This window comes from Lipophrys pholis (genome assembly GCF_963383615.2).
Source record: "Lipophrys pholis genome assembly, chromosome: 12".
NCBI classification, from domain to species: domain Eukaryota; kingdom Metazoa; phylum Chordata; class Actinopteri; order Blenniiformes; family Blenniidae; genus Lipophrys; species Lipophrys pholis.
In genome coordinates this window covers 2,272,234-2,293,905 of record NC_137641.1, presented here as the reverse complement: position 1 = coordinate 2,293,905, position 21,672 = coordinate 2,272,234, and the positions used below count along the sequence as shown (strand labels likewise).

Sequence of the window (21,672 nt, the reverse complement as noted above, 5' to 3'; positions counted from 1 at the left end):
TAGCTCAAAGGTGCTAACGGGTGCTAAGGGTAGCTAAGAGGTTCTGACAGGCACCAATAATGAGGAGCAAACAGGGTGGGTCTGAGTCAGTGGCTCCCACAGTGGAACATTTCGAAAATGCTTGGGCTCCGTCGTAAGCGGGTGAAAACACACTTTGTGGAAATGTTGGGGAGTCATCTCCTTGTCGACGGAGGAGACTGCTGCTGGTCCCGCCACCAAGTCTCAAGAGAATACGGTACTTTTATGTTGACAGTTATGTTAATAACAACCCAACTTGGTAGTTTTATTTTGAAAGTCACCATAATATCAATCCAACTTGATAGTTTTATTCTGACAGTCACCATAATAACGATCCAACTTAATAGTTTTATTTTGACAGTCACCGTAATAACAAACCAACTTGGTAGTTTTATTTTGATAGTCACCATTATAACAATCTAACTTGGTGGTCTCCCATTGTTAATGTTTAGAGCCCGTTGGTCTCTGGTGTGTGTGTGTGTGTGTGTGTGTGTGTGTGTGTGTGTGTGTGTGTGTGTGTGTGTGTGTGTGCTTTCATTACAAGAACGTTGCCATGTTAACGTGCAAAGTAAAATGCGATATCGCTGCATTGTCACTAGAAAGGAGGTGTGACGAGGACGTCAGTCCTCCAGGACGTACCGTGGAGTCTCGCCGCTCCTCCACTGGACTGTCTTTAGACGTCAGGGTGACGGCCAGCTCAAGGGTGCCCAGGTCCTGGTCCGGGTGCTGGGGGTCCTTCAGGACCAGGGTCACCGGGATGCTCCTGTCACACACACACACACACACACACACACACACACACACACACACACACACACACACACACACACACACACACACACACACACACACACACACACACACACACACACACACACACACACCGGATCAGCTGTGAAGCCTCACAACACGACCAACAACCAAGACACGTTCGCCTCCAGTGTGGAATGAGGGGAAACAAAACACTGTGGTGGAGGTGGAGGCAGGGCGGGGTGGGTGGAGGCAGGGCTGGGTGGGTGGAGGCAGAGTGGAGAGTTAATGGAGCTGTTTGAGAACAGGAAGTGACACAAAACCAACTAAACCAACCAAAATAAGAGGATTACAGACACAAAACAACCACGAAGGTACACTAAGATAATAATGTGTGTGCGTGTGTGTGTGTGTGTGCGTGTGTGTGTGTGTGTGTGTGTGTGTGTGTGTGTGTGTGTGTGTGTGTGTATGTGTGTGTGTGTGTGTGTGTGTGTGTGTGTGTGTGTGTGTGTGTGTGTGTAAGGACTTCCTGACCTCTGCTGCTCCAAAGACTCCAAGTAAAGAAACGCTGAACCCATGAAGTCATCCTGAAGAGCGAAGTCATAATCAAACACCTGCAGGACACACACACACACACACACACACACACACACACACACACACACACACACACACACACACAGAGGATCAGAGATGTGTGTTACAGTGTGTGTGTGTGTGTGTGTGTGTGTGTGTGTACCTTGACATACAGGGGCTCACTCAGACCGTCCAGGACTAAGGTGGTCTTCTCGTCCCAGACCGGGTTCAGGTTCTTGTGGATGATTTTACTCCGGAACACTTCTTTACCTCCGAGCTTCAACTTCACATACGGATCACTGGTGCCTGTCAACCAGTGGAGACAGAGTAACTACAAGGATACAGAGTAACTACGAGGAGACAGAGTAACTACGAGGATAAAGAGTAACTACAAGGATACAGAGTAACTACGAGGATAAAGAGTAACTACTAGGAGACAGAGTAACTACGAGGATACAGAGTAACTACGAGGATAAAGAGTAACTACTAGGAGACAGAGTAACTACGACGATACAGAGTAACTATGAGGATACAGAATAACTACGAGGATACAGAGTAACTACGAGGATAAAGAGTAACTACTAGGAGACAGAGTAACTACGAGGATAAAGAGTAACTACTAGGAGACAGAGTAACTACTAAGAGACAGAGTAACTACAAGGATACAGAGTAACTACGAGGATACAGAGTAACTACTAGGAGACAGAGTAACTACGAGGGGAGACAGAGTAACTACGAGGATACAGAGTAACTTCTAAGAGACAGAGTAACTACGAGGATACAGAGTAACTACGAGGATAAAGACTAACTGGTAGGAGACAGAGTAACTATGAGGATACAGAGTAACCAAGAGGATAAAGACTAACTGGTAGGAGACAGAGTAACTATGAGGATACAGAGTAACTACAAGGATTCAGAGTAACTACTAAGAGACAGAGTAACTACGAGGATACAGAGTAACTACGAGGATAAAGACTAACTACTAAGAGACAGAGTAACTACGAGGATACAGAGTAACTACAAGGATATAGAGTAACTATTAAGAGACAGAGTGACTACGAGGATACAGAGTAACTACGAGGATAAAGACTAACTGGTAGGAGACAGAGTAACTATGAGGATACAGAGTAACTACAAGGATATAGAGTAACTATTAAGAGACAGAGTGACTACGAGGATACAGAGTAACTACGAGGAGACAGAGTAACTACGAGGAGAGAGTAGTGAGGATGTGAGTGGGTCCTTGCCTCCCCGGTCTCTGGCTGCCAGGTTGAATCCTCTCTTCAGCTCCAGCTCCAGCTTGTAGAGTTCTGAGGGGGGAGCCCCCCCAGGGCACGTCGCCCCCACACCCTGTCAACACACACACACACATCATGAAACACACACCAGCTCCTGTCACTGCGCTACATGGACAAAAACTCACCTGCATCGCTGTGACACACACTCACTCACTCACACTCACTCTCAGGTCTGACTGAGCCTCCAGCAGCTCGGCTGCATCATCTCACTGTGAAACATCTCACTCCCCGGGGTGAGGCTGAGAGGAAATTACACCAGACCCGTTTCCTGCCATCCACCACACACACACACACACACACACACACACACACACACACACACACACACACACACACACACACACACACACACACACACACACACACACACACACACACACACACACACACACACTGCTGCCACTCTATTCACACACTTTCATTTTCCACTCAAACCTGCAGCACCTGTGGACTAACAAGCTTCCACGCACGCACACACACATGCACGCACGCACCACACATACACACACGCGCGCGCGCACGCACACAAACAAACACACACACACACACACAGGTCAGGAGATGCAGAGACAGAGAGTCTGTTTGAAGTGACTGCTAATGCATCATGATGGAAGGTGCAATCCCAAAGAGACAAAGAGAAAAAAACAAAACAAACACAAAGAGGAAACAAACACAAAACCACAGAAAAGCAGAAACTACAAAGAGACACAAAGGAACTACAAACAGACACAAAGGAACTACAAACAGACACAAAACAACCACAAATAGAACCGACAGAAAACAGCAAAGATTAAGAAATGTCAGAATGATGACACTTTGAGGAAAAACCGTGAAGATAAAGAAACACACACACAAACACGCACGCACGCACACGCACACGCACACGCACACACACACACACACACACACACACGGTCCTGAATCATAAATAAACAGATTTAAAGGCGCGGTGGAGAGTTTACTTACTCATCCCGTCACCATGTAACTTCACGTACCAAAGCAACTAACTGCTGTTTTCACTCAATAGAGACGTAAGCAGGTTTATCTTTGTGTAAACTCTGAGCTGCAGGTCTCGTCTGGTCCTCGTCTCTACATTAAGCTGAGCTAACATCAATGTTAGCCCAGAAAATCATGTCAACATCACAGTATCACAGACATCAACAGAGACGTAAAGCTGAAGAGAAGATATTTATTTCTACATTTATTATCAGCTAGACAGTTGTTTTCTGCTGTTTACAGATTTAAAAATCCTTTTAACTTCTTCTTATAAAGATTTAATATCTGTTTCACTGAAAGGGAACAAAACTAATCTGAAAACCAGTCTGAAACCAGCCCAAAACTAGTCTGAATTAGTATGAAACCAGGCCAAAACTCGTTTGAAAACCAGTCTGAAACTAGTCTGAAAACTAGTCTCAGATTCTGACCAAACCCACTTTAGAAACTGGAGTAAAAGTATTGAAATAACTCATCCAAGCATGGTCTGGAAACTGTTTAGAATCTAGTCGAGTAGATAAGGAATCAAAACTAGTCTTAAATTTACACCAAAACTAACAAAAATCTGTTCCAAACTAGTCTAGGAACCAGTAAGCAGTGGAAAACTAGTCCAAGTTAGTCTGAGTGAACTCGAGTCAACCTGAGTAAATGTGACTCATCCTGAATCAGTCTGGGTCAGACTTTAGGGGTTAACAGCTGATTATGAGGATTACCTGCCGTGTGCCAGTAAAACAGGAAGCTAAACTCCACCCGGCTCAGAATAGCACCCCACCGCCTCCAGATCCTATTAAATACACCTATTTTAGGTGGAGTAGCCAGGAGCGGTTAGCTTCCAATCTGCTATCGTCATGCTAACTGTCATCACAGCTAATATGAACATATATTTTCAATGAGTCAAAATTTAGGGATTTTCTATTGTTTTCATGAAGTCCACAGATCTCTGCCCAGCAGAGCTCCGCCCAGCAGAGCTCCGCCCAGCAGAGCTCCGCCCAGCAGAGCTCCTCTGACGAAGACCAGAGTCGCATTCGGGATGTTTCAGTCTGCAGCGGCCGTCAGATGTTAACAAGTCAACGAAGAACAAAACCTCCTGGAAACGTCTCGCAAACTGTAAAAATCAGTGAAGCACTGAATGAGTCCTCGTCACCACGAGACAAAACGGTCTTCTTTCTCCTCATCGTTCTTAAAAAGTTCCCCGTCCACACAGGAAACATCTGTGTCCACGACACCATGAAAACTCCTCAACATGACATAGTCCACCTGCCAGGCCTGTAGGTGGCGCTTTAACGCTGAGACAGAAACACAACAGAAACAGAGAAGAAGACGTAGAAAAGGACAAATCCATCATGTGTCCTTATTAAAGCGACGAGCATCAGCAGCTCCTGCAGATTTGTGAAAGAGGAGGCGTGAAGACGAAGCTGCTGAAACGAGGACATCTTGTCTCCGTCGCCCGAGCCAAAACCCTTGTTCTAAAAACGTTCCCCGTCCACAGGGGAAACATCTGCATCCCTAACACCGTGTAAACTCCTCAACACGGTGTAGTCCACCTGCCAGGCCTGTAGGTGGCGCTGTAACGCTGCCACAGAAACACAGCAGAAACAGAGAAGAAGACACGGAGCATGAAACAACGTAGAAAAGAACAAATCCAGCATGTGTCCTTATTAAAGCGACGAGCATCAGCAGCTCCTGCAGCTCCACCTGGAGCAGGTAGTCCGCCATGTTGGTGGTGTTAATGACGTCACGGAGAGGGAGGCGGGGTTAGAGGTCGAGAGGCGGGGCCATGACATCATCGTTTTCAGCTGATGTGCGTCTTGTCCGTCCACACGTCAAAGCTGAGGCGGCGTTTTCTAATTCCTCCACTCTGGAACACGTTTAAATAAAACGTTTTCAGGTTCCTAAAACGTCGTGAGGATGATCGGACAGTAACCATGGTGACGTGAGACGGCGTTGTCGTATTGGGCGGAGCCTTAGAAAGAAGTCCAATCTGAGGGCCAAGCAACCGAGCAAACTTAAATAGATTTAGATAAAAATGTTTGTACTTGATGATAGAAACCATCTGTTGACTGAGTGAAGAAGAAAAGTGTTTGTGCTTTGAGAAAATGTCGATAACTCCCTCTTTCAATTAATCGTCTAATTGCTGCAGCTCGCAGAGAGTTATTTCCTCTCCAATGTCTTGTAAAGTGATCCTAATGTGTACTTGAAGTATTCTAAAGTACTTCATCTGTCAAGAGGCCGTACCGGGGGGTGTCGATAAAAGCTCTGATGTGGAGCAACAACAGGCGGGGCAATAAATGTGCTTCATGGGTTGGACGATCCAGACCTTAACTATAGGAGCTCCGATTTCTGCAGGGAGGAAACAGCAACACCTTTCAACCAGAGTACTCCAGTAATCCAGAAAAAAGAGGCCTGGAATTCTACTCCAGTAAAACTGAAGTCATTTAAATACTCAAGCAAGAATTCTCAAGAGAAATTTCCACGTTTTGGGTCCGTTTCCACGACAACGGAGCTCAGAGTCACTGGAAACACGGGTTTCTGTGCACGGCTGCCAAAGTGGACCTTTCTGGAAACGTTCCGATTCTGTCGCCATGGAAACAAGGAAAATGTAACATTTCAAAAAAACGCTGGAACCTCGTGGAACGGAACGTTGTTCTGAATAAACAACCCGGTGATTTTATCGGTTCTGTTGTTGTGGCACACTAACGCCAGACTGGAGACACTAAATCATTTTATGTCGATTTGTTTCGCCCGTCAACAAGTCGCCGCCGCGGCCGCTGCGTTACATCCTGTGCCGGTTTTAGACCAATCAGACGCGACGTCTGGATCCATGTCTGGGTCACTGCTGACTCACCGCGGGAAGAAGAGTATTGATCGGTCCGATCTGCCCCGAGGGGAAAGGCCGTAAACATAAATCAGGTGGAACGTGGACTGAATATCACCTCCGGATCAATACGGAATCACAAAGACTGAAGTCAAGAACCTGATGGACTCTTTTGGTTTTGGTACTCAGTTACACGATGAGGAATTTATTTAGGGATGCACTGATACCAGGATCCGGTATGCACAGAGTACTGGTACTCGTAAAAGATACCTGACACAATGTGATGTCATCCATCAGCAAATGTTGCTCGCTTGAAAACAACAGGAGGAGCAACGTCTACGGTTTGGACATTCTTTAAAATCAGTGAGAACGACCAAAGTAAAACAGACTGTAAATGATGTTCTGACAAAATATCAAAAGGATATGAAAGACAGTTTGTAAAGTACCAGTAACTTCACCACCAGTAACTCCACCACCAGTAACTTCACCACCAGTAACTCCACCACCAGTAACTTCACCACCAGTAACTTCACCACCGGAGACATCTGGTCTAAATCCCAGCAGGTTTAGCTTGATGACACTCGGCAGTTTAACTGCTCAGCACGTAACGCCGAGCCGTGCTATATGCTACATGCTACATGATTATAGTGACTGACACTTTGGTGGAGGAGGTCTGTGGTGATGCATAGCCTTCACGTATCGTTAGCATTTGGAGTAAGAATTCAACTCTATGGTATTTAATAAGTACTCATATCTGTATCAGCAAGTAGCAACAAGTTGGCACTCGTACTCATTCTTTTAAAAAGATGGTATTGATGCACCTCCTAACTTTTTTTGTTCGACCTCACATCAGAGAAAACCGGAGAGGTGGACAGGAAGCCGGAGCTCACCGCCAGCAGCCGTCCACACGTGGAGGCGAAGGAGAAGGAGTCATCGCTGAAGGCGCAGCGGAGTAACTGTCGGATGGCTCGACGGGATTCTGGCACCGGCGCCTCGCCGATCAGGAGATCCAGGATCAGGCGGGGCGGCGGGCTGGCCGCACAGAGAGGAGTCGTCCAGGAGGAGAAACCACTCACAGGTCGGCGGTCCTGTTGGTACTCGCGAAGCTTCTACAAGTGTCTTGCAAAGAGAAGCGAGTGTTGGTGGACGAGGTGGAGCTGAATGAAGGAGGAGCAGCAGGAGAGAAGGAGGGAGGACGAAGAGTCGTCCTGCTGGTTGGCTTTACTATAATCTGTCCACTGGATTAACCCCGACTGACCGAAACGCCAAAGTGAGAGAAGAGACGCTTCTGAAGAGTTCGACTGAGTCCAAAGACAAAACAACTGGCACGGATACTTTGACCCCTCCCAAACACGATTCTATTCATTTTATTTCTATAGAGCCAAATACACCACAGTCAACTCAAGACACTTTGACAGAGATAAACCAACAATTCACCACCGCTAGGTGAAGAAGTTCTGCAGAACCAGGCGCAGGTGAAGAAGTCACAACTCGGAGGAAATAATGATCCATGAAGAGAAGCTGAAGGAAGCAGAGAGAAATGTTGTGAATCTGAGCCTGGACCTCATGTGGATGGATGATGGTTGTGTTTTCCACGTTTCCATGGAGACGGAGCGTTTCAAAAAGTTGTGACTCCAGTCAAAACACCAAAACATGTTGAAAGTTCCCTGTTCACACTTGAAAATGATGTAGTATAAACAGAGCCGTTCTCATTCAGGGAGTCTGAACCAAACTGTCCCGTTTCACTCGTTTATCCTCAAGAAAACAGGAAGAGTGTAAATCAAAGCTTCACTTTACTCACGATGCTAAAGATCTGCTGAAACGAACCGCCAAGTCTCCGCTCAGGTTCCTGGAGCAACACAGATTCCAGCTGTGCCTTGCTGCAGTTCTGCACCACAGAGTCCATGGTTCTGTTTTCAAATGTCACATTCAAGTGGAACTGGGACGTAACATTTCTCCTTCGTGTGGTCTGACGCTCACCTCAGTGCAGCTTTTAGAAATAGAACTGGAACTGACTGCAGAACGCTGCGGAAAACCTGCAAACTCCTGCAAACTCCAGCAGAACAGTGCATAGAAATGCATAATACCTGTTGAAAACTGCAGAAATCCACCAGAACCCTCCAAGCGCCTTGACTCTAGTTCAGTGTTTCTGTTTCCACAGTCAGCCGTCACTCGCCGCTCAAACCTCGGCAGCTCCGCACTGTGGTTTCCTTGATTAAAAGGATTAATGTCTCTATGGGACTTTTCCTTCCTCCTCCACCTTCTTCCTCAATGTTCTCAGAATTTACTCAATAAATTCCTCTTGGAGAGAAGAGAGAGGAAGAGTGAAAACAAGGGAAGCACCCATACACCTTTTTTCACTTCTGATCCTGATACTTAAATTTGTATATCTGCTGATACTACTCAGATACCAGAGCTGTTTACTTTAATATTGTTATTATCATTATTGTTGATTTTATATGAGGCTGTAATAAACTCCTCTCTACAGTAAAGTATGAAATGTACTAATGTATACATGTATTCTCTCTAAAGACAACTTGAGGTTAGTATCAGGAGAAGAAAAGGAAGCAGTACAAAGTATTTTAGTTCCATGTGGACAATGTGGGGGTCTGAGTGACGTCATCATCTCATCATAAACTAGTTCTACCTTTAGAACCTCAGAATGACTTCATTAATCCTTTATTATTAATGATTTAGCAACGGAGCACCAACAGCAGTGCTTCCTGCTCCAACAACACAAATGATTGGGACTATTTTCAGAGAGTTTAGCGTGGAGTAGGACGCAGCTTGACGGAGGTGTGAATCGTCTCCTCCAGCGGAGGAGCTGCTGTTCATTGTTTTGATGTCAGTTCTGTTCTCCTCAGCGAGCTGGAGTTTTAAAATGGTGGCGTCTGGCGGCAGAGCGGCGCCTCGCTGTACAACGGCTTTGCTAACATCCACGTTGCTGCGTTGCTTTACTAACATCCACGTTGCTACCATTCACGTTGCTGCGTTGCTTTGCTAACATCCACGTTGCTGCGTTGCTTTGCTAACATCCACGTTGCTGCGTTGCTTTGCTAATATCCACGTTGCTACCATTCACGTTGCTGCGTTGCTTTGCTACCATCCACGTTGCTGCGTTGCTTTGCTACCATTCACGTTGCTGCGTTGCTTTGCTAACATCCACGTTCCTGCGTTGCTTTGCTACCATCCACGTTGCTGCGTTGCTTTGCTAACATCCACGTTGCTGTGTTGCTTTGTGGTGTTTTGAGTGTAAAATCTGTCCAATCAGCAACATGTTGCCATGAAAAGTTGGATAGCACAGTGCTACTTCCCTAGCCTGCTCGCTGGCTGCAAACTGTGGACTGGATTTCCTGACTCATTCCTCCTGGTCTCATTGAGACCCGCCTCCCTTCAGGAAATCCAGTCCACAGTTTGCAGCCAGCGAGCAGAGCAGCAGCAGGGAAACACTGGGGATCATTTCAGCACCATGAAGCAGACCAGGATCATGGATCAGACCAGGATCATGAAGCAGACCAGGATCATGGATCAGACCAGGATCATGGATCAGACCAGGATCATGGATCAGACCAGGATCATGGATCAGACCAGGATCATGAAGCAGACCAGGATCATGAAGCAGACCAGGATCATGGATCAGAACTCTCTGCAGGTTGGAGCAGAAATTTCTGATCCGTGAATTATGTTGGTACCAGAACCCAATACCAATACTGGACCGGATCGGCCCTGTCCCAAGTGAAAACAGAAACTTAAGAGAAAAATGTTTAGGTAAATTTGTCAATGAAGTTTGCAGTGTGCACATTAAAGTGCATGCAAGGAGCCACTTTCTTAGATCCTGTTTCTCTCCACGTCACATTGAACCAATGAATCAATAGCAGTTCAATCAAGCGTGGAGGTTTTTATCCGTTGTATATATATAAGAAACTGCACGGTGGAGCAGTGGTTAGCACACTCGCCTCACCGCAAGAAGGTCGTGGGTTCAAACACAGGGCCTTTCTGTGTGGGTCTTCTGGGTACTCCGGTTTCCCCCACAGTCCCAAAAACATGCATGGGTCCCTGCGCAAGACCCTCAGCCACCCCAGCTCTCCAGGACACACTTAGATTATTAATCTCAATAAATAAATAAATAATAATTAAAAAAATAAATAAAATGTAACGTTCTGCCTGGGATGGAAAATCGGATTAATACAACCTCGACTGTTCACAGTTAGTATATAAGCTGCAAAGAAGAAATGGAACCAGCAATTATCTGTGGCGCCCTCTTGTGGCTGTTTTTAAAGTTACAGCAGCAAAGTCCTGTCTGAATGAAAATATCAGATTTTAATATTACTTTTAATATGTTTTATAAAATATGAAACGTGTAGTATCCAATCACAATCATATTTGAGGCCAAACCGCCTGTTTTAACAGGTAGAAGCTCACCTGGCCTGGCGGGTTGTCCGGCTGAGTCTCCCCGGCTGCTGCGGCTCCTCCTGCGGCTCCGGCCGCCGTGTCGCCCGGGCTGCCGGAGCCGCTGCTCCCGCTGCAGCCACCGCTGGCTCCTGGAGGCTGGGCCAGCCGCTCAAGGCACGCAGAGCCCAGAGAGGAGCTCTTGTGATGGGACTGCACCAGCTGAGCTACTGTGGGCTTGTTTGGGCAGGAAGTCTTGTGTTTGACGGAGGAGTGACGCTTCTCCCGGCCGGAGACGGAGCCACCGGCCGCCGCCTCCACGTCCCCCGGAGAGGAGAAGAGCAGGTCGGGCTGGGAGGAGGAGATGACCCGGTCCAGGACGGACTGTTCCCGGCGCTTCATCCTCCGGAACATCCACATGCCTCGCTCCTTGCGGTCCTCCAGCTCGCGGGCTCCGGGCTCGCGAGCTCCCGGTTCCCGCGCTCCCGGCTCGCGGGCTCCCAGCTTGGGGCTGAGCAGCGGCTTGGCCCGGGCCTGGAACTGCTTCCACAGCGTGCTCTGCGGGGACGAGCCGCCGTCCTCAGCGCGCTCCATCCCGGCCGGACGCGCTCCGCAGCCCGCCGCTCCGACCACCGTCCTGGAAAACTGGAGGACAGGGCCGGTCCCAGCTGCTCCGGGGGGCCGACTCAAAACGGGGGCCCCTTTCCATCGCGGTAACCCCGCTCTCTCTCTCTGTCTCTCTCTCTCTCTCTCTCTGTCTCTCTCTCTCTCTGTCTCTCTCTCTCTCTCTGTCTCTCTCTCTCTGTCTCTCTCACACACACACACACACACACACACACACACACACACACACACACACACACACACACACACACACACACACACACACACACACACACACACACACACACACACACACACACACACACAACCTTTTCACTGTGAAGCGGGGCGCGAACTGCTGCTCCACCATGCATCATTGTTAGTATAATTAACTGATGTAATTAAAGAGTTGAATCTCAACCTTAATGTGTTTTAACTTCTGACTCCAGGATTAATATTCATCAGCAGTGAACTTAGGTGTTGTCATGTGAAACGTTGTCGTGTAAACAACACCTAATCCGCAAAAAAAAAGTGGGGGCGTTTCCACTGCAGCAGCGGACACAGAGACATTGATGTAGTTAGTCTGCCGGGCCACTGGAGGGCACTGTTGCTTGATTTTGTAATGAAACTACACAGACGTGTGTGCAGAGAGCAATACACTATAAACGTGAGGAAAATTAAACTACTGATCTGGAGGATAAAACTAGAATATGGACCGCGGGTCGTACCACTACGGGTCGTACCGCTACGGGTCGTACCGCTACGGGTCGTACCGCTACGGGGCCGCCATGTTTGTTTACAACTGGATGAGCAGGAGGGGGAGATGAGCAGTAACAGGCTCTGTAGCCTCCATCAGTCTCTGCAGGAGGGAACAGAGACCGTGAAAGAATCTTTCCACCTTGGGAGCCGGATTAAAAACTTTGCGGATACAGTGGATCCACAAACTGGTGTCGTGTAAACGGACCCCCCAAAAGTGAAGGAAGTTTTGCAGATACACTCGAATTTGTTGTCGTGGAAACGGGTCCTTAAACGTCACATCACAAAACTACTTCATGCATTAGTTACTTCCAGAGTAACTATTGTAACTCCCTATTATCAGGGTGAAACAATAACTGGTTCTAAATGCTGCAGCCAGAGTCGTGACCAGAACCAGCACCAGAGATCAGCTCCCTCCAACACTAACCTCGCTTCATTGGCTCCCTGTTCAATCTAGAAGAGAATTTAAAATCCTCCTTCTAACTTAGAACGCTCTTAACAACCAGGTTCCATCAGATCTTAGAGAACTGCTGGTCCCAGATCTCCCCAGAAGAACTCTTGGTTCTCACATTGCTGGTTTAGTGGAGGTTCCTAGCTTTTCTAAAAGTAGAATGGGGGCAGAGCAGAACACCATTATAATGCTGTTGACTAATCCCAGTCATAGTCCTGTAAAATCCCAGTCATAGTACTGTAGAATCCCAGTCATAGTCCTGTAAAGTCCCAGTCATAGTACTGTAGAATCCCAGTCATAGTCCTGTAAAATCCCAGTCATAGTCCTGTAAAGTCCCAGTCATAGTCCTGTAAAATCCCAGTCATAGTCCTGTAAAATCCCAGTCATAGTACTGTAGAATCCCAGTCATAGTCCTGTAAAATCCCAGTCATAGTCCTGTAAAATCCCAGTCATAGTCCTGTAAAGTCCCAGTCATAGTCCTGTAAAATCCCAGTCTTCCTCGTGGAGGCATTGGTCCGGGTGTCTCTTGTCAAGAGGGGATCATTTACTGTGATTGTCCTACTTCTGATATCTTTATAGTGTTTTGTTCCCAGTTTTATGTATTTGTGAAAGAGTTTTTTTGGATTCTTATGTCTGCAATAAAGAAAGATGATAATGATGACGATGACGACGATGACGATGACGATGACGATGATGATGACGATAAAAACAAGAGAGACTTTGGATGAAAAGAAAGATTTTATTCACTCAAACAACTTGAAGCAGTTTGTAAAAGATTAATGCATAAAAACAAACTGTGATCACCATTATTATCGTTTGTTATTACTAATATTGTTATTATTGTTCTTATTAGGACAAAGTTGATTATTGAGATTTAACTTGATTATGAGTCTTTAAAAACCTCCAACATGCAAACAGATAGTATGAGAGCAGAGTGAGTTTTATTTACATTATTGAGAGGAAATCCAATTAGTGCTGATTACACACACACACGCACGCACGCACGCACGCACGCACGCACGCACGCACGCACGCACGCACGCACACACACACACACGTTGCCACATTTTGAAATAAATCTTCTGGCTTGAATTTTCTTTAGTTTGTTGATTAAAAACCTTTTTTTCCATTTATTTCTGTTCATTTCAATAAACAATCTGATTTTTTCATCTGGTGAATCAGATATTTTTTCTAAAACTCAAAGTTTATTGAGTTTTAGAAAAAATATCTGATCTGATATCATTTTATCATGGAGTTAATATTAAATTAAATGTTTGTTTATATTTTTTGGCTGTAGAGTTTAAATAATCGGAATGTTAAAGCGCCTTTTCACTCAGGCACCGACGCAGACGCCTCATCAGGCCCGTTGACGAGGAAACGAGTGAAGAAGTGAAGGTGACAAAGTGTAAACTGACGTGTCTTCTGATGCTGTGAGAACAGAGTCACCCGGTCAAGACGCTCTGCTTCCTGTTCGGGGTCCATCTGGACTCTGGAGGTCGGCGGGTCGCGTTCAGCGGCAGCACAGCGGGATTAAAAGTGGTGGTGGGGTTGCAGGTGTGTGGGGGGGTCACAGGTCCTGCTCGTGCATCTGCTGCTGCATCTTCTGGAGCATCTGCTGCATCCGCCGGAGCTGCAGGACACGGAGACACAGAGACACGAGGTCACGGGACGTGGGTCGTCAGCACGGCGGCGTTGCGTAACCTCGTCCACTCGCCTCCTCGTCTTTCTTCTTTATCAGTTTCTCCGTCTCCACGTCGGGCGCCGCCAGTGGCAGGAGGGGAATCGGACTCTCGACCCGCTGCTCTGCGTTCATCTTACTGCAGGACGAGACACGAGACGGCGTCAACCAGCGGCGCCAACATCAGTCTGAAGCTGGTCTACGAACTGGTCCACTAACTAGTGTAGTAACTGTCCACTGACTAGTCCACTAACTAGTCTGCTAGAGAGTCTGCTAACTCATCTACTCATCCACCATCTAGTCCACTAACTAGCCTAATAATAATAATGGCTTGGATTTATTTAGCACTTTTTTCCGCTGACTCGTCGCGTCCAGAGACCATGATTCCTCCACACCAGTCCCTCCAGCCATGCTAAGCTACGCTGTAGCCACAGCGGCCCTGGGGCTGCTGACGGAGGCCTGGCTACGTCTGTGTTTTGCCCTCCGACCACCACCAACATTGATGCACCCACAATGTAGGTCAACTTTTGATAGAGTGGGATTCGAACCGCCAACCCTCTGGTTATTGGACGAGCGACTCTACCACTGAGCCATCACAATCACAATTCTAGTGATACTAACTAGTTTATAACCAGTATAGAAGTACACCAAATTTATTTCAAATCTAGTCTCCAAACTGTGTCGGGACGTCTTCAGACAGACTGGGTGGAGGACTCACCTGGTCATGGTCTGGACTCACCTGGTCTGGACTCACCTGGTCATGGTCTGGACTCACCTGGTCTGGACTCACCTGGTCATGGTCTGGATGCAGAGGGCCCGGTAGTTCTCGTAGTGACAGTCGCTGGTCACGTCCTTCAGATCGTTCATGTGCGTCCGGATCAACATGGTCCTCAGTTTGACGAAGTCGCAATGCGACGGGTTTTCCACTGCACACACACAGACCAGCATCAGCACACACACACACACACACACACACACACACACACACACACACACACACACACACACACACACACACACACACACACACACACACACACACACACACACACACACACACACACACACACACACACACACACACACCCACCCTCTACGATGCCCCAGGGGTAAAGCCTCCCTCTGACCCTCTGACCTCGAGCCTCCACCACCGTGTTGCTGCCGATCACCGCAAACGGAGAACTCTCCTGTCAGAGTAAAAGTACTCCATTACAACAGCTACATTACACCTTCACATCGTGGTCAAACTCTGGGAGTAAGACCTTCTCTGTGGCACGGTGGAGAAGTGTTAATGTACTGCCGGCTCACTTTCAGCTCTTTGTCCTGCTGCTTGAACTCCTCGTCCTCGTCTGTGTCGCAGTCGGGGAACTGATAGATCTTTATGGAGTACCTGTCGATCTCCTCCCGCAGCTGACACACACACACACACACACACACACACACACACACACACACACACACACACACACACACACACACACACACACACACACACACACACACACACACACACACACACACACACACACACACACACACACACACACACACACACACACACACACACTTTTAGTAATCTGCGGCTTCCATGGATTAGTTTGTTTCATTTCTGAACTTTTTTTTGTCGCAAATACGTTCAAAACAAGTCTAAAATGCATTTTTAAGAAGTTCACAACCATTTTAAGTCCAAAAGTAATGTAAAGTAACAAGTGTGAATTTCTGGACTGGTCTGAAGCTGGATACTTGACTTGTTGACTGGTTTTGGGGCTGGTTCTAACATGGTTTTGGACTTGTTGACTGGTTTTAGGGCTGGTTCCAACCAAGTTTTGGACTTGTTGACTGGTTTTAGGGCTGGTTCTAACATGGTTTTGGACTTGTTGACTGGTTTTAGGGCTGGTTCCAACCAAGTTTTGGACTTGTTGACTGGTTTTAGGGCTGGTTCCAACCAAGTTTTGGACTTGTTGACTGGTTTTGGACTAGTTTTCTGGACCACTTTGACCCTGACTTTGACCTGGTTTCGGGCCGAGCTGCTTATCGGTGTTCTGCCCATCAGTTGCCAGTGGTCATAATGTTCTGGCTCTGCTTTGTGACGGAGCAGACTGTGGTTGACGGAGGTCAAAGGTCGCCAGGTCTCACCCGCTCCCTCAGCTTCCTGATCTCCAGCGGCGTGAGGCAGTCGGCTTTAGCGATGAGAGGAACTACGTTGACTTTGTTCTGCAGCGCCTTCATGAACTCCACGTCGACTGGACGGAGCCTGCAGAGGGTCAGGGTCAGAGTGAGTGTGTGTGTGTGTGTGTGTGTGTGTGTGTGTGTGTGTGTGTGTGTGTGTGTGTGTGTGTGTGTGTGTGTGTGTGTGTGTTACCCGTGTCCAAACGGTGGGATGAAGTAGAGGCAGCAGTGCACTCGGTTGTCCTGGATGTTCTTCCTGTTGAGGCCACTCTCGTCTCTGAAGTACTGCTCGAACTGCTGGTCGATGTAGTCGGTGACGGGATGCCAGCTGGAAGACGTTCACCAAACTACGTCAAACTACAGGACCAACGCTCACCAGATATCTACCAAACTGCCAGAGGAATGTTCACAGAAATCAATCAAACTACAGCACCAATGTTCACCAGATATCCACCAAACTACAGGACCAATGTTCACCACAAATCCACCAAGCCACAGGACCAATGTCCACTGGAAATACACCAAACTACAGGACTAATGTTCACCACAAATCCCCCAAACTACAGGACTAATGTTCACCACAAATCCCCCAAACTACAGGACTAATGTTCACCACAAATCCCCCAAACTACAGGACTAATGTTCACCACAAATCCATCAAACTACAGGACCAATGTTCACCACAAATAGACCAAACTACAAGGCCAACGTTCACCAGAAATACACCAAATTGTAGGACCAATTATCTCCAGAATTACACCAAACTACCACAGGAATGTTCACCAGAAATCTACCAGCTACAAGACCAACATTCACCAGAACAACACCGAACTATACAATGTTCATCAGAAATCAACCAAACTACAGGACCAACGTTCCCTAGAACTACAGCAAACTACAGGAGCGTAGTTGACCAGAAATGTCCTCACCACTCGGTGTTGTTGACGGCGTCTCCGAACCCCGGCGTGTCCACGATGGTCAATTTGAGCTTCACTCCCTTCTCCTCGATGTCCACCGTGTGCTTGGTGATCTCCACCGTCTGATGGATTCGCTCTGCAGGGCGACAACAAACACGCAGCTCGCGCTCCGTCATCATGTCGGCGGTCTGGCAGGCGAGACGCGGGCAGAGGCGCCTGATTGGTCGAACACTCACCTTCAGCATTCAGCAGCTTCCTGTCTTTGTGCAGGTTGGTGAGGAAGAGGCTGTTCACCAGGGTGGACTTACCCAGACCGGACTCCCCTGACACACACACACACACACACACACACACACACACACACACACACACACACACACACACACACACACACACACACACACACACACACACACACACACACACACACACACACACACACACACACACACACACACAGATCAATCAGTCTTCTTGATGGATCATTAACAGACTCGAATGTTCAGACTTATATATTTTCTCATTAAGCGTCGACTGGCGGAGCCGAGATTCTCAATATTTTGTTCTGGTGACTCATCGGAGGAATCAGAGCCAGAAACTTTCACAGGAGACGAGAGATTTGTGAAAGAGGAGGCGTGAAGACGAAGCTGCTGAAACGAGGACATCTTGTCTCCGTCGCCCGAGCCAAAACCCTCGTTCTAAAAACGTTCCCCGTCCACAGGGGAAACATCTGCATCCCTAACACCGTGTAAACTCCTCAACACGATGTCGTTCACCAGCCAGGCCTATAGGTGGCGCTGTAACGCTGCCACAGAAACACAGCAGAAACAGAGAAGAAGACACGGAGCATGAAACAACGTAGAAAAGAACAAATCCAGCATGTGTCCTTATTAAAGCGACGAGCATCAGCAGCTCCTGCAGCTCCACCTGGAGCAGGTAGTCCGCCATGTTGGTGGTGTTAATGACGTCACGGAGAGGGAGGCGGGGTTATAGGTCGAGAGGCGGGGCCATGACATCATCGTTTTCTGCTAATGTGCATCTTGTCCGTCCACACGTCAAAGCTGAGGCGGCGTTTTCTAATTCCTCCACTCTGGAACACGTTTTAAAAAAAAACCTCTTCGGGTTCTTAAAACGTCGTGAGGATGATTGGACAGTAACCATGGTTACGTGAAATGTCGTCGTCATGTGGGCGGGGCCTGAGTGATGAACTGGTCCAAACGTCCAGATGTAAAGTGAACTGCCTCGGTTGTAAAGGTCCAGTGTAGTGAAGACGTCACCGTGATAAACTGACAAAACTCTGAAGTTAAAGAGTGACAAACCACAAAAACATGTTTTTATCGAAAACAAGTCTGTCAAACGTCGACAGAGATTCTATTAATGACCTGGTGACCCGGCGAGGGCCGGTGACCTGGTGACCCGGCGAGGGCCGGTGACCTGGTGACCTGGTGACCCGGCGAGGGCCGGTGACCTGGTGACCCGGCGAGGGCCGGTGACCTGGTGACCCGGCGAGGGCCGGTGACCTGGTGACCTGGTGACCCGGCGAGGGCCGGTGACCTGGTGACCTGGTGACCCGGCGAGGGCCGGTGACCTGGTGACCCGGCGAGGGCCGGTGACCTGGTGACCCGGCGAGGGCCGGTGACCTGGTGACCTGGTGACCCGGCGAGGGCCGGTGACCTGGTGACCCGGTGACCCGGCGAGGGCCGGTGACCTGGTGACCTGGTGAGGGCCGGTGACCTGCCGCTGCTCACCTGCCACCATGAGCGTGAACTCGAAGCCTTTCTTCACCGACTTCCTGTGCAGCTGGTTGGGCAGCGTAGCGAAGCCAACGTACTCTTTGTCCTGGAACACACAGAGTGAGAGACAGGAGGAAGAGGAGGAGGAGGTGGAGGAGGAGGAGGAGGAGCAGGATTGTGAGAGTGGGACGTCTTCATCACTTCTTCATGTTTTATAGAGCGGCGGTGCCTAGAGCAGCTCCATGGATTCATAATACAGCACAGGAGGGGGAGGGGGGGGCTAAACCCACACAGATGGTGTGTGTGAGTATTAGTGTGTGTGAGTGTGTGAGTGAGTGAGTGAGTGAGTGAGTGAGTGAGGGAGTGAGTGAGTGAGTGAGTGAGGGAGTGTGTCAGTGTGTGCACCCCCCGCCCCCGAAAACATTTGTACTTGAGGATGTAACAACCCTTTAACGCTAAATCTATACATTAGCTGAGGAGAGCTGTGTGTGTGTGTGTGTGTGTGTGTGTGTGTGTGTGTGTGTGTGTGTGTGTGTGTGTGTGTGTGTGTGTGTGTGTGTGTGTGTGTGTGTGTGTGTGTGTGTGTGTGTGCTTATAACTGTTGTGGTGACGTTTCACTCTTGTTGGAAAAATGAGGTCAGGCTATGTTAGCATTAGCATGGTAGGATTTACGTTGGTGCAGTGATCTGTGTGTGTGTGTGTGTGTGTGTGTGTGTGTGTGTGTGTGTGTGTGTGTGTGTGTGTGTGTGTGTGTGTGTGTGTGGTAAACCTCATTGCACAGTGACAAACCAGCATTGTGAATGGCGACTTCGATGCTGATATATTAAATCATTTCCATATTCCAAGCATCTTCCTCCGCTAACATCCAGATTATAGAGCATCTTCCTCCTCTAACATCAGATTATAGAATATCCTCCTCCTCTAAAATCCAGACTATAGAGCATCTTCCTCCTCTAACATCAGATAATAGAATATCCTCCTCCTCTAACATCCAGACGACAGAGCATCTTCCTCCTCTAACATCAGATTACAGAGCATCTTGCTCCTCTAACATTAGATTATAAAGCATCTTCCTCCTCTAACATCAGATTATAGAGCATCTTCCTCATCTAACATCCAGATTATAGAGCATCTCCCTCTAACATCCAGATTATACAGCATCTTCCTCCTCTAACATCAGATTATAGAATATCTTCCTCCTCTAACATCCAGACAATAGAGCATCTTCCTCCTCTAACATCCAGACAATAGAGCATCTTCCTCCTCTAACATCAGATTACAGAGCATCGTCCTCCTCTAACATTAGATTATAAAGCATCTTCCTCCTCTAACATCAGATTATAGAGCATCTTCCTCCTCTAACATCCAGATTGTAGAGCATCTTCCTCCTCTAACATCCAGATTATAGAGCATCTTCCTCCACTAACATTAGATTATAGAATATCTTCCTGCTCTAACATCAGATTATAGAGGACATTAAATTTTTCATTTTGGTAACTGGTCAAATTCATTGACAAGTAACTATTAACTGTAATCAGTAACTATGACAACAATAGCACAGTACAATATTAAAACAACTAAAATAAAATCAGCTTCACAGCTGGGACAATCTTCTTAATCCACACCAGATTAGGATTGCATGTTATTGTCTAGCACACAAGCAGAGGCTCGTTCCCATGGCAACCGTTCCAAGTGAAAATGTTGAAATTTCAGAGCGACACACCCACCTACACACCCACCCACCCACCATCTCATCCACAAACTAGAGCCAGATTATCTTCTAGATTCCATTTCATCAGTGTGGAGAAAGAAACTTGTTCAGGTTCTTCTAAACTATTTATCGTCTGATTCACTGAATTATATGTGTTCTCAACTTCTTACCTCCACATCTGCTGGAGCAGGAAACCCAATCCAGCAGAGAAGCGACACACACACACACACACACACACACACACACACACACACACACACACACACACACACACACACACACACACACACACACACACACACACACACACGGATTCGAAATTAATTCAAATGATTAGTAAATTCAATCCAGCTGTGACGCACACGTGCACGCGCTCACCTGTCCGGGGCGCGCGGCTCCGGTACCGGCTGTTGGCCGTCATGTCTGCCCGATGATAGAGACTGCAGACGGAGGGGGGGGTGGGGGGTTGCGGACATGCGCACTAACCCCCCGCCGAGGAAAGGAAACAGACAAAAACACGCCGCGCACGCGCCCGAAGCACGTGCGCGTTCACGTTTATTCCCACCGTGTTTATTGTTAGAATGAAAAAAACAACACGAGAAAACCAAGGGCGCAGTTCAGGTGGAGCACCAGGAGGGGGCGCTGGAGTCAAACTACTGACAGCACAGTCAGGTATTCCAAATACTCAGAAGTACCCCCAAACCCCAAAATACCGCAGCTAGATAAGATCAAAAATAAATAAGATTTTAGGAAAAACTATATAAACAATAAAGACGGACCTTCACAAATTAAAAAATTAAAAACAAATAAAATAT

At 47.6% G+C, this 21,672-nt stretch overlaps 2 protein-coding genes across 6 annotated transcripts in view; both read right to left on the bottom strand.

The window, feature by feature from the left end:
- LOC308117744 (multiple C2 and transmembrane domain-containing protein 1-like) overlaps positions 1 to 7,574 on the bottom strand; it is a 29,252-nt gene extending 21,678 nt beyond the window's left edge. For 2 of the 5 annotated variants that reach the window (XM_080476823.1, XM_080476824.1), the window contains exons 1-5: positions 2,768 to 2,855; positions 2,592 to 2,694; positions 1,508 to 1,650; positions 1,303 to 1,382; positions 658 to 781 (exon numbers count right to left, since the gene is read on the bottom strand). In XM_080476823.1, coding sequence (XP_080332949.1) covers positions 658 to 781; positions 1,303 to 1,382; positions 1,508 to 1,650; positions 2,592 to 2,694; positions 2,768 to 2,773 — 456 coding nt within the window. In that variant the 5' untranslated portion in view covers positions 2,774 to 2,855. Of the gene's footprint in view, positions 1 to 657; positions 782 to 1,302; positions 1,383 to 1,507; positions 1,651 to 2,591; positions 2,695 to 2,767; positions 2,856 to 7,340 lie in introns of those variants that run through there. The other 3 variants (XM_080476825.1, XM_080476826.1, XM_080476827.1) reach the window with 3 other exon arrangements.
- Positions 7,575 to 13,371: 5,797 nt separating this feature from the next.
- On the bottom strand, positions 13,372 to 21,307 carry LOC308117610 (septin-5-like). Its single transcript, XM_080476587.1, has 11 exons — positions 21,228 to 21,307; positions 19,162 to 19,252; positions 17,650 to 17,736; positions 17,426 to 17,549; positions 16,690 to 16,824; positions 16,464 to 16,581; positions 15,636 to 15,737; positions 15,418 to 15,514; positions 15,118 to 15,253; positions 14,364 to 14,466; positions 13,372 to 14,279 (listed from the first exon to the last, which is right to left on the bottom strand). Exons 1-11 carry the CDS (start codon positions 21,276 to 21,278, stop codon positions 14,217 to 14,219), a joined length of 1,107 nt encoding a protein of 368 aa, XP_080332713.1. The 5' UTR covers positions 21,279 to 21,307; the 3' UTR covers positions 13,372 to 14,216.
- Between the last annotated feature and the right edge of the window lie 365 nt (positions 21,308 to 21,672).